The sequence below is a fragment of the Crocodylus porosus genome, unplaced genomic scaffold, assembly GCF_001723895.1.
Source record: "Crocodylus porosus isolate Cpor-Errol unplaced genomic scaffold, CroPor_comp1, whole genome shotgun sequence".
NCBI lineage: Eukaryota > Metazoa > Chordata > Crocodylia > Crocodylidae > Crocodylus > Crocodylus porosus.
In genome coordinates, this window is record NW_017728886.1 from 195,120,671 (window position 1) to 195,134,365 (window position 13,695).

The 13,695-nt window shown below is 41.1% G+C and overlaps 1 protein-coding gene across 1 annotated transcript in view; it reads left to right on the forward strand.

Annotated features, from left to right (window-relative positions):
- ASXL3 (additional sex combs like 3, transcriptional regulator) overlaps positions 1–13,695 on the forward strand; it is a 180,931-nt gene that overhangs the window by 15,743 nt on the left and 151,493 nt on the right. Inside the window, exons 2-3 of the mRNA XM_019542147.1 lie at positions 4,095–4,196; positions 6,033–6,115. Coding sequence (XP_019397692.1) covers positions 4,095–4,196; positions 6,033–6,115 — 185 coding nt within the window. The remainder of the gene's footprint in view (positions 1–4,094; positions 4,197–6,032; positions 6,116–13,695) is intronic.

Below are 13,695 nucleotides of genomic sequence, written 5' to 3' on the forward strand. Positions count from 1 at the left end.
GTGTGTGTGTGTATAGAGAGAGAGAGAGATCAATCTATCAAGAGATTTAGAGAGAGAGATCGTTGTGGAATTCATTGATACAGGAGGTTGTAGAGACAGATAACACAGTCAGTTTCAAAAAGGGACTAGACAAATTTAGGGATGATTGATGTGTTAATAGCTTTTGAGCAGAACAGTTAGAGTTCCTCTGGTCTTTAAGCCAACAATAGTGAATGCCAGGGAGGGAAATTAATAGGGGAGAGATCACTCTGTATCTGTCCAGTTCAGTGCTCTCTGTCTAGCATCTATTTCTGCCACTGTCAGGGACAGGATATTGGGTTAGATGGACCATCCCGGTTGGTCTGTCCCGGTATGGCACATCTTATGTTTTTATGTCTTGACGTTTGGCAAGTTTGGGCTGTTCCAGACTGATTTGGGAAATGTATTCTAAAATTGAGATCCTGTTTCAGAAAACATACTGCCATCTGTTTCCTTCAGTTCAAAGTGAAGAGACTGTAATTTAAATATTTCTGTTAACTTGAATGGTGACTGGCAGGAACATGGACTTCCAGTAAGGCATGTCTTAAGTCATTTGGGCTTTATTGGTCAATACCATCATCATCTCCATCTGGAAACCACTGTGCAGCAATGTAGCTCAAAAAGTTTGTAATAGGTCAACCAATTGTTAAAACCTTAATATACTTTTAAAAACTGATTTTGCTTTATATCTCTTGCTTTTGTTATATCTTCATTCCATTGCTGGCTTTGCTACCATTTTTTTCTTGCCTTTAATAATACATGAGTACTAAATTATTTTTTTTCACAGCATAGACCAAATCTTGAAAGAAAGTATCTCATGGACACATCCTTTCCCATTCTGAATTGTATAACATCCCTATGGCAACCACAGTTGCTCACATGGAAAAGTCATATTAGGAAAATTGTTAATGTATTTTTAGCTTCTTTTAATGCAGTTTAGCAGCTGGAAATGAAGAGAGCTAGCATCATGTGACCCAGCAGCTTTCTGCAGACCATCAGCAAGCAAGTGAACCACCATTTGAGAACGGGTGCTAGATCCTGGTGTATCTTCTTGCATTGTCTTCATCTGCCATTATCATCTTTTTCTGCATCAAGCCCATTGCATCCTTTATTTATTTATTTTTTCATATGTTGTGTTCCTTAACTTGCCTCTGCCTTTTATTATCCTTCTCTCTCTCTCCCTTCTCTCTTTGCTTCTACCATCCTTAGTCTCAGGCCTTTACTCCCCCCAAAGCCCTCTCTCCTCATTAGTTTACCCATTACCCATTTCAAGAGGGCCTTGAAATTTTCTTAGGCCACTAGTGCCCAGAGGAATACATCTTTAACCAAAAACCAGTACCAGTGATTTTTGAGAGGAATTGCCCAAATAAGAAGTCAGTTGTTCTGTCTGCCACGTAGGAATTCCAGTGCTTTCTTTGTTCGGTCTATCAGGATGCTCTTCCTGTATTCTGCCTAGGACTCTCACTTCATTAATTAATTGATAGCTGCTTACAGTTTTTTTAATATTCTCTGGAACATTCTCTCTCTCTCTCTCTCTCTCTTTCTCCCCCTCTTGTTTTCCGTATCCATCCCAGCGCCCATTGGCTGTAAAGTGTGATTTGTGCCATTCAGTGCCTCTCCCAGGGTTTTAGTTGTTAAGTGGGAGGGCTAGATAGTAACTCCTGTCCTCCTCCTCCTGTTCTTATTTGAGTTGTCTCTGCAGCAGCACAAATACATAGCAGCAATAGTGAACTGTGTCTGATTTTTGTCAGTTTAGCTTCTGTCCACCATCTGATTGTATCGTGGAAACTGACAAGACTCTGGTCTGTTTTCAGCATGATGCAAGTGGGCACAGCTTTGAATAGCTGCAGATCTGCTTGCTCGCCTAGGAAGACAGCGCTGTATCAGTTTACAATGGTTTTTCATACCTAGAAGGAGGTTTTTTTGATGAGTGTGATGGCTGGAAATTGCAGAAGTAGGTAACACTTTTTGGGAAAGCTTCCTAGTTGCTAGAGAATGCTGCTAGGATCATTGACAGGTGCTAGGAATGCTGCGTTTTTAGTTTGCACTACTGGTTATCATTTGCAAACCATTGAGCAGGTTTGATTTCATGCAGAGAGAAGTAAGCATACATGCATAGGTACAGGAATACACCCCGTACTTAAAAAAAAAAAAAACAAAACAAACAAACAAACAAACAAAAAACATGCAGACCCCCAGATGAATAGCATATTACATACAGAGATTGCCTACTGGTTTCATTGCCATCAGACGAGCTCGCCCAGTCGTCTGGATTGAATGGAGCCAGGTGACTTAGAGCCGCTCCGAAGTGCTCTTGCTGGCACATCATGCAACTTCACAAGTTGTTTTCCTGTGGAGTCTAGGACATGCCAAGTACTCTGGACACACCAAGGCAGACACAAACTATGCCCACAAAAGCAACGTTTGTTTCCTTTTGTCAGAGTCACTTAACTTGAGCTTCCCACTTAAACCATTGAGTTTGTGCATGCTGTACCTCACCTCCAGTTAGAGTTTGATGTGAAGGGTTAAAAGTAGAGATGCAAAGTACAAATTGGCCTCCTGTGTCATTAATGGTAACATCTATGAATACTTCTGGGAAGGTCTGGTCTTTACACCTTCCAAGTCAATAGAGGTTGACCAGATTAAGGAAGCATCTTTGTGCCTCAGCATGGACTACTTGTACCCTTTTAAGGATTGTTTTGATGGTCAAAAGGGGATTTGTTAATTCTCCCTCCATTGTGGTGATTCATTTAAATTTTTGTTTGTGGCTTAGCTGGAAGAACAAAGACTTCAGAGTTTTGCTGCTGCAAACCAATTTCTCCTACCTCAGTAAGAAAATGTTATCATATATCCCAAGAATCAGTGTCAGGAAAAATATTTTACCTGTCAGTAGTCCGACTTGTTCTTTGGACCTGATTATACATGGTAATCCCAACTACTGCTAGTCATTACCTATAGATTCCTTTTAGAAAGTATGAATGTCAACTGATGTTGTGGGAGAGAGGAGAAAGAATTAAAACATATAAAGGCTTTTCTTTTGTGATCGTTGTTACAGTGTCTGACCAAAAAGTGAGCAACTATGTGAGGTGGTCCTGTTGTTTTACTTGTCTTAATCACAATTGCTTGTTCAGTTTGAATTCTTTAACATTACTTTGAAAAGTGTTGGAGAGAGGGAATTGCGTGTTGTTTTTATTTTGTAGATGATTTCAGGGCAGGTGCATTTATTGGTTCAATCCATCCCTTAATGCGGAAGTACCCTAATAATCCTGTTGTGCATGTTGTGTTCTCTCCTAAAGTATGTACCCATTTTCCATAATGAGGAAATGTCAGTGGCCCTCACAACTGTGTCCAACTAGTTGTTTTCACTTTATTCCCATATCATACAACTGACATTAATTAAGCCTGTAGTTTTTGCCTAGCATAAGAACTGCCTTGTTACTAGGTTTTGCTAAAATAACATCCTTTGTTGAAAAGCTTCAGGTATATAGGTAGCATTGCCCTCAGTTTCACTAGTTTCTTCAAGATATCTTTGCTTTTCATTAGGGTAAAAAACAAATATTTTTTTTAAAACAAAAAATTGCTGCTCTCAAGGTTTAGATGAATAAAGTTACATTCATGGGATATATGAGACCACAGCCCACGCTGTGTCCAGCACTAAAACCAGTTCACACAATAGGGAATTGTTTGCTCCGGCATGCTCAGCGTTTCTAACGTATTCTGCATTTTAGTATGTCATTATACCCTGAATGTATCTGTTTTATACTGTGGTATTTAAAAGCTGCCTTGTGGGTTTAATTACAGTCTCTGTATACATATTGCTTTGTTGGCTTCATTTTTTTTTTTTTTTTTTGGTCTGTAAAGACAGTCTTCCATATCCATGTGTCTGGCCATTGTTTCTACAACCAGTTCAGTGCAGCTTCCTCAGCACAAACTACCCTCCCTTTTCCTGCTTCCCAGGACAGGGGTGATTTCTGATGTTCTGTGTAGCTTTATTGTTTCCTCCCCACTGTCATCAAACTCACACTGTAATACATGGCACTTTTACTTCCTTTAAGGAGTAGGATGTGATGTCATAGAGAAGGGGACAGGGCTACCCAAATTTTCTCAATTCCAGGGAGGAGCTGCCCAGGTGTGCTGAGGGGCCTGTACTCAGGAAGAGAAACAGGGAATCCTCCACAGTGAGTAACCCCACTTTCAAGTGCACCCAGTTTCCTTCATAGCCGTGTCCAGTACAGTGTAGATTCCTCTTCTGTCCTTTCCAGTTTTACCCAGCCTGCCCTCTGGAGTGCTCCCAGTTCAGTTCAGTTCGGTTCCCTTCTTTCCCCTCCATTTCATTGTGCATTTATTTTACTGTCTCTTTCTGTTGGCTCCCCTTTCTTTCTTTTTCCCCAAAGTTTTGTTTTTACATTTTTCCCTCTCATTTTCCTCTACATCTTTAGGCACATTGTCTTCTTTTTAGTGCACCTTTCTGACTTTTCATGAATGCTTTCTATTTTGTTCCCTCTGTAATAATCCCTCTTCTAAGTTACTCTGCCCCTTTTCATTATCATCCTGTTTCCTGTCCATTTCTACTTTTCCCCTTTCAGGTCACCTTTCTATTTTCTTTTCCTGCCAGGTCCAGTTTTACTCTTTCCTATTCATGTACACATTATTATAAGCCCAGTTCAGCTCCCAAACCTTTCTAGTGCAGCCCTCGCTTCTGCATTTTCCTTTTGTAGAACTGAAAGGTAAAGAGTAAGAAGCTGGTCTGTAACGGAAAACAGTGTGGGGCAAGGGAATTGGTAAATTGTGTTTTGAATTGGAAAGGGGAGAACAGGCAGCTAAACAGAATTGTCAAATGGCAAGAGACGGCTCAGGAGCTCAAGGAATTAACAGTGAATTTGGAGGCTTTGGCTCTAGGTCATCTGCTTGAATTACAGCCCTGGCTAGTAGTGATTGAAAACGTTCACCATCTACTGTTCGGTGACTTATGTTACATGATTTGGTGTTACGTCTCTAGTGCTTAGTGGGCAGGTGTCCATATCATGGTAGCTGCTATCCCAATTGGCATAAATTGGTAAGCAGTAGAGAGAAGCTAAGGCTTGAATGAGTATGGAGATCAGATGGATTTCTTATTTACCAGAGGCAGAAGTGAGAATTTATTACTGAGGTATGTTGGCAAGACACTGTGGGGAAGCTTGCATTGCCGTTGCCTATATTGTACCTTTTCGTGTTGATAACGGATCCATTTCCAGGGCTGTCAATTTGGCATTTCATATGAGCAAAAGAATGGCAGAAGAGTTAACTGGTTAAAACTGAAAGGGGAAAAAGAGCAAGTGGAAAACTAGCACATTCCATACAAGTCGGTCTGAATTGGGAAGAGGGAATGGGTTAATTTGCGCTTGATTGGAAAAGGCAAAGGAGTGGAAAACTGAGCTGAACTGGAAAACATACTGCACTCTAGCAAGTCATGTAGCATCTTGTGTGCTTCTGTGACTGTTTTGACCATTTTAAAATTTAATCTTTTTAAAAACAAAAAGCATTTAAAATTTGAAACCTATCTTGTCACTTCTGACAAAAGCTCATCCTTTGCATATGGACATTTTTAGCCCTTTTTGTTTTTTTACTCTTGAGGTCATATCAAAGTTTATGTACAGTACTTAAGTGACCTCAGACTGTTGTAAAGTGGTGAAAAAAAAATTACAATCTTCGTATCTCTTTTTTTCTTTTCCTGTCTCAAAGAAACTATATTGCTGAATTCCTAAAATAGGTTTCATATTTTAACTCTTTTTAGTTCATTTGAAGAATTTTCCCATATGCTTCAGCATCCAGTCCACACAAGCAGCAAATAAATCTGGTTCTTGCTGCAGTTTCCTGGATTATATCTGGCCTTTCAACAGACAGAGGACTCCAATCTCAATACCACAGTTCCCTACCCTTCACAAATAATTAAATAAAAGTGCATGAAATCACAGTCTTTCAAATTGACAGGATGACTGTGTCTTGTCATTAATATGTCTGTTGTTTCTTTTTAGGCATTGGAAAAACACCCCAACTCACCAATGACTGCAAAACAAATACTAGAAGTCATTCAGAAAGAAGGGTTAAAAGAAACAAGGTCAGTATTTATATGAATTCTTTGCCAATAATAACACACTTGTGAAAGTTGTGTACCCTTCTTGAAGCAATGGGTATAGGCTAATTCATTATTCCATTAAATTAGATGGGATCATGAGCTATAGATGATCTGGTCTGGAGTTCTTAAATTATTTTAGTACTGATTTAAGCAATGACACAGTGATTTTGATGTAGAAACAGGTTGCCGGTGTTAAAGCTTATGATGATGACCAGGTTAGAGCTAATGGGAGTCCAAAGCTCATTGAAGCCAATAGCAGACTTTCTGTTCACTTTAGTGGGTTTTGGATAAGGCTGGTACACTGTATTTCAGATGGGCATACATCTTCTTAATCCTTAGTCACAACAGACAGATTAATAGCAAACAGCAAATTGATTATGCAAGAAAAGTATCAATATTCTCTAGTATTAGGGTATCTTTTCTAGGCTTCAGTTTGCCGGTAAGATAATTTTCTATTTGAATAAATTGTTTTAATAGTTGTTGACCTCTGGCAGCAAACTAATGGAGGCGTTTGCTTTTAGTTTAATTGTGCCCTTTAGCCTGGCACCTCAAATATAAGGCAGGCTTTACAGACAGCAATCCTGGAAGAGTAGTAACACAATATATCTGCTATTTCTGAATTTATTTTGGTGACCCAAAAGAAATTGCCTGAGGTACTATGCTGCATTTATTGCTGTTCAGAAGCATTTCCAAAGAAACAGAGGTAATAATGCAGTGCAGAATCATTCACAATTCATAACATGCAATTTACGGGTAAACTGGATGTGAGTGCATTGTAAGGTATAATAAAGTGTTTTGGTGGAGGAGTAAAAAGCAAGAGTGGATAGACAAGTGGAGCTTTGATTTCCTTTCCCCCCTCCCAGCCCTAAGGCTCTCAAGTGTTATAGTTGCTGTTAAGTCATTTGTGTCAGTGTCAAGAAAGGAGGAGAAAACCTCAGAAAATAAATGTATGTGCATAAGCTATCTGCCACAAGGATATGCATACAATAAAAAAAACCCTTCGAAAACAATTACTTGAAAGTTGTTTAGGATGCTCTTTTCCATTGCTGCAAATAAGCTACTGTTTCTTCTTGTATTTTTTGCTAGCAATTTCAGTTGTGCTGTGTTATAATACCTTTTCTTAATTCTTATAATTCCTGTCTTCCCAGAATGTTGTTCAGAATGGGGTGCTGTATACTGTCTTTGGGCAGGGAGTGAAGGCAGTTTATTAGAAATAATTACCCTGATATTTCTATTTTGAAACTGTTTTAGAATTTAATTTAAATAATACAAATATATTGTTTCTGCTATAAAGAATGTTGAAGTTATTTTGGAGATCATGAAAAGTTCTAGATCCACAGTACTGGAGGCTACAATCCTCTAGCTGCAATAGCCAACAGTGGAAATATCCCCATTATAGGATGGCCCAAAAGGTTATTAATTTCTAGTGCTGAGAAGGTGTAGATGCGTCTCCACACCATTAGCTATGAAGATAAAGTAGTGGAGATTTTGGGAAGTACCATTATGTGTGTGGTAGGCTACTGAGTAATTTTCATTCATAATGACTTTGTTGTTTAATGACCTCCAGCTTAGCCTTAAAATTTCTTTTATTCTTTACCCTCTTCCATTTTTTACTGGTGATCTTTATGAGCAAAATTGTAACAATTCTAGATTAAGTTCTCTTGAAATTCTCCACTGTCCTGTTTAGAAGTGCACCAATACATCGGTCCGATATCGTATCAGCACCAATTATAAAGAAAATTGCCTGCATTGGAAATTGGCCTGATGTGCCTGATCAATGTGCTGGATAAATGGTTTGTGCATGCATGCAGCCGCAGTGCAGAACATAGGCGGCAAGAAGCACAGCCTGGCAGCTTGGAGAGCTGCATCCGGCTGGTAAGTCTGTTGTGGTGGAAGAGGAGAGGGGGAGGGAAGGGTTATGGGGGTGCAGATTAAGGCTCCTACGGTGAGGGAGGGAGTGGGGCTGGGGCAGGTACTGCTAAGTTGGGGTGCGGGATAGAGCTGTGGCTTGTGCCAGGGAGTGAAGGGCAGCTCCCACCACTGTGCACAGCCTGGGAGGGCATGGGGGGGGAGGAGGGGTTGTGCCCCCTGGATCTGCGTGGGGCAGAGCAGGGTGGGCTGCAGGTGCGGGCTGGGGTGGGGCTTGGGCAGTGCTGGGTTCTTCCTGGAGGGGCCAGAGACACAGCTTGTGCGGGTGGGGGGCGGAAGCGACTGTGCACAGCCTGGGAGGGCATGGGGGCTGAGGAGGGGTTGTGCCCCCTGGATCTGCGTGGGGCAGAGCAGGGTGGGCTGCAGGTGCGGGCTGGGGTGGGGCTTGGGCAGTGCTGGGTTCTTCCTGGCAGGGGCTTGGATGGGCTGCGTTCGGGGTGGGGCAGGTGGTGGCACTGGGAAGGGAGGCTGTGGTGGCTACAGTGAATTTTAGAGTGGCTGCAGCCCCCACTGTAGCCCTCCTCCCAGTGCTGCCATCACCTGCCCTGAGTGCAGCCCAGCCCTTGCCGGGAAGAGCCTAGTGTAGCCCTGACCCCAGCTAGTAGCGGCAGTGTGGCCCGCCCTGCCCCACCCCACTTGGCGCGGATCCGGGGAGTGCACGCCGCCCCCCCCCCAGTGTCTTCCTGAGATGCACGTAGTGGCAGGAGCTGTCCCCCCTCCCCATGCTCCCCGGATGAGCTGCTTGTGGCTCTGTCCCTCACCCTGCCCCTCCCCAGCCTCACTCCCTAACTCACTGCAGGGGCCTTGATCTGCACCCCCATGCCCCTTCCCTTCTTTTCCCTCCTCCCCTCCACCCCTTTCCATCACAGACTTACAAGCTGGACACTGCTTTTCAAGCTGCTGGGCTGGTATCAGAAATTGGATCAGTATTGGCTGATACTCCTCCTTAAAAATTGGCTATCAGTATTGGCCCTAGAAATCACTATCGGTGCACCCCTAGTCCTGTTCAGTGTATAGCTGAACAGAACTACTTGCTTTGGTCACTTTTAAAGTATGCTGTGAAAGTAACTATACTTCTTGCTCTATGAGCAACTCAGAATTAATCACTTCTAGGTTTCTATCAGTTTCATTGGGACTGTTGAGCTGCCCGTTTTGGAAAGATACCATCAGACTTAAAAACTGTAATTTATTTCTTGTTCCTATAAAGAGGTACAATTTCCTAACATTCTTTCTGCCTAAATCATTGAATGCAGCAGGAAGAAAATTAAAAAACAAAAAAGGGTAGCACACACCCAGCTACGTCTCAGAAATAAAAAAGAAAAAATCAACACAAGCTCTGATGGAGAGTACACTTACATAGATGTATATTGTGTTTGGGGTACACATTTCAGTTTTTGTTTTTGTTTTTTAAATATCTTTCCTGCTGCGACAATCAGTTGTAAAAAGATCATCATCTGGGCAATCCTCCTCTCAGTTCCGGGAAGGAAAAACAACTTTTAAGGTAAACAATTTTGGGACCTAAAAGGTTGAAGATTTTCATAGCCAAATTAAAAAAAATGTTTTGTGGACATACATACGGGCTGTGGGCAGGTGTAACTTTAAACTTTTAAAAGGGGTGGGGGGGGGAGGCTGAAGCTCAGAAGTCTGCCTCTGTTGTTCTGGTTCAGCTGTTACGTCTGCCCTCTCCTGTAGTGGTATAAATGAGTTAAACCACTGTAACTTTAACACAGAATAAAACAGAGTTACAACAGTTTTGTCCCACTTGCGCTGCTCTAGGAGCAGACAGACAACAGCTGTCAGAATATCTTATACCAGTATAATTTAATACTAGTATAGCTGTAAAATCGGTCCACACCTTCAGTCTCCAAGGGCTGTCGCTTTGGAATTGCTTAATATCACTGAAATTTTCTCTTTACAGAGCAAGTGTAAAATAGGACCTGGTATCTCTGAGTCCTACCTGGAAAGAATCTCTTGCTAGGATGTAGATTATAGGATCAGAGGACAGGTAGGGCTGGAAGAGACCTCATGAGATCTAGTCCAGCCCCGTGCTCAAGGCAGAGTCATACCTCCCTAAATCACCCAACCAAGTGCCTCTCTAACCTACTCTTGAAATGAAGGTATCAGTTGCAGCACATAGTAACTTTTGAACTGGATTAAAACCATCTTGTTTTTTCACCTGGGCTTCTAAACAGAGTCTGGCGATAGCAGCTTTTGAACAATAATGAGGTAGATCAAATTTGAATTGGTGATGACTGTTCCCTGTCCCCATAAGTTTTCATGACATTCTAATCTTACTTCTTTCCTCTTGAAAATAAAAAATGCTTGTGTGTAGTCAGAATGGTTAATTAGTAGTGTATCCGGTGGCACATATTTTAGTTGAATCCTCTATTTTCTGTCATGTTTCTTTAATTCCATCTAGATTAGCCTATTATAACCTGAAAGATGAATAGATGAACTTAAAATGGGACATGAGATTTGTTATAATTAAAATATTGAGACATAATACACAGTGATTTGGGGAGGAAACGTTTAAATTTTGACAGATAATGCAGTTATGATAATTACACTGTAGGGAACATCAGTTTTGCATCCTTTAAGGCTGCAGATATTCAGGCATGAAAAAATATGTATTTGGTGATAACTTTGTACTAAATATAGGTGCTTATTTTAGTAGGGAGTTAGAAAGATGGGGCAAAATTTAATGTTCTGGTAACCATTCACAGTGCTGACTTCTAACTGGCAGTTAAATTTGTTGCCAGGTTTGTTTTGGGGGGGCTTCTATATTTTTTGGTTTTATACTCCTTTTTCTGTGTACTGAATCTAGAAGGTTCATAGTTGGGAAGAACTCACGAAACATCTTTGTACAGAAGCTCTTGGGATATTATCTCCTTAAAAACAATTATTACGGTAAATTAAATGCAAAAAGGATTTTGAAGAGGAGTAACTTGCTGAAAATGGACATCTTTTATTATTAAAAGAACTTACAGGGACTGAGGGGGAAAATTACCAGAAATCCACAAGCTAGCAGTAAATATGAAGGAAGAAATTGGATGCTCTACCCATGAAGTCTACAGAAATGGTGTCTTGAAAAATACAGTTCTGTGTGATCTCAAAAATTGGAGGGGTTTGTGTTGACCTGTTTGCTGGAGATGATGACTCTTGGCTAAGTTGGGGGGTTTGCTTTTCAGTGAGCTTGTCTACTAACTGTCTGATATATTTCATTTTCCCTCTGCCATTCCCCCAGTGCTCTTTAGCTGTTGGTTGGAGCTTCTAGAGGCCTCTGGCCCCTGTTAAGAGGCAGGTCCTGACTGCTCTGCCGACCTGTAGACCTGTTCGAGTCAGGGGGTGAGAAGGTTCTTTATTCCTCTGTGACAATATCTGACTACCTTTGCTTCGTACAGGTTTCCTAAGTTGATATGATTCATGGTAATTTCAGTGCTACCTATGGGTTTCTGAACAGCAATAGTGAAACTGATCTATAGCAACTTAATTCATTGTTTCTGTTTGAGAAAGCTGTGAACAGCAGTGAAGGCATTGGAGCTTTCAGTCTGCAGACTCAGGAGAATGTATTATGCTGTTTTATGGTTCATTCACATTTGGAAGGTTTTCATTAGATCCATAACGGCTTGGAGCTTTTTCTTTTAAGTGAAAGCTTAAATTTTGCCAGAATTGATGGCTTAGACTCTCACACTCATGAGACAGCTTAACTATTCTCTAAAGGGAAGTGAAGTTTCAAGTCCTGGTATATGTACACACCTTGGAGAATGTTCCAGGGTGCATTACATAAGTATACTGCGCTGAATAAGTATATTTTTAGTGTTGAGGAAAATGAAAACCGATTGGGCTTCCCAAGGGTGGAAAGGCTCTATAAGAATGGGGGGAAAAAAGCACTGAAAGTAAGTGTCAAATGTGTTTTGAGTTTTCTGGTTCTAGTGGCTCTATACTATTACTTTATTTTATTTTTTTAAAAAAGGGGGTATGGGGAGTGGGGAAGCTTCTAAATAAGACAGAAATATTATGAACCCACTGGCTTCCTCCGTCTCCTATCTTTTTCTTTCCATGGTCTTTCTGGGCGTTGTTTTGCTTGCTTGTTACATTTCTGCTCATCTACTGACTTCTGCTTCCTCCTGGGGGTGCAGTTTTTGTTAACCTATTCAGGAAAAGTGTAGAAGGTATTATAATGTCCAAAGCTGTGTTTTGAGTTCTTAACGATGGATGACTTGCAGTACTCAGCAGCGCACACTTTCACACATTTTCACATAAACTTAATTTCTCCTATACTTATTCACACTCATGCATGCACACATATGCACATGCATGCTCTTACCTTCCAGCAGTGAACTTCTGCCCTAAAGAGCATGCTACTTTGTGGAAAGATACTTGCAGCCCAAGCAGAGAAAACAGTTCAGGCCCCAGGAAAAGGGAAGCAGAAGGCTGTGGAGTTCTGATTTCTACTCTGAAAATTTATTAGGCGTTATTTTAAAGCATGTTCTTTCTGTTTCATTACAAAATGTTTCCCATAGTTGAATATGGTAGATAAAGAACACCATGAGCTCCACACCTGTAGTCACTGTTCATCTGAGAAAAGACAGACAGTAATAACAGAAAAATATATAGATTGACATTTTAAAGTGTATAATAGGTATAGATATGTTAGCAGCATTGTAACCTAATGTTTTGCTGTTTCTTCCCATGAAGATCTTGAAATTGCAGTGCCTGGCCCCACTCATTCTTATCCCAAGAGTTTTCAGGAGTATACTTATTTAAATTGTACCAATAACTTCTGATCAGAGCATGTTTTTCCGTCATTCTTGGTTGGTAATGCTCAAGAATTCACCCCTGTACTGTCTGGAAAAGATTGCAAGAAAAGTTACTCAACATGAGTTAAAAAGCCAACCAACTGTGAAAGCGGGTGGGAGGTATTTAATTTTAGAGTGCAGATTTAGGCCACAGGTTCTCTGCTTACTTGCTGTCCTCCCCCACTGCACTCAGGACTCTGAACCTGGGGCATGGCATAGTTGTCTTGTGGTTTTGGAATGTTTGACCTCAGTAGCTTCAAGGTCTTCTGTGTCCTGTGAATCTGTTGAAGAAGTAAAAAAAAAAAAAATCCTGTTCTCTACTTCTTCCTTTCAGTTTGACAGTTTGCGTTCTGATGTGACTTCTCTTTCAATTCCTTTCCAGCTACCGTAAGAAAGCCCCCCTTTTTTCCTTCAAAATATAAGACTTGCCACAGTAAGTTAGACAAAATGTCCATTGAAGATGGCCAGTATCCTGTCTTTGACAAGTGGCAGTTGGTTCATAGGAGTATGAAAAATAAAGCATGTATAGAATGATATATCACCTGTGCTACCCTAACAGTATTTTGCATTTTAGTAATGGTCTTTATGCAGATGCTACTCTACAAGCCAAAGCCATGCTTTCTACTTAGGCTCAGATACATTCTGTTAATCATAGAATCATAGAAGTTGGGTCAAAAGGGACCTTGTAGATCTTCAAGTCCGACCCCCTGCCTGGGCAGGAGAAAAAACTGGGCTCAAATGATCCCAGCTAGGTAGGCATCAAGCCTCCTCTTAAAGACCCCCCGGGTAGGAGCCAGCACCACTTCCTTTGGAAGTTGGTTCCAGCTCCTAGCC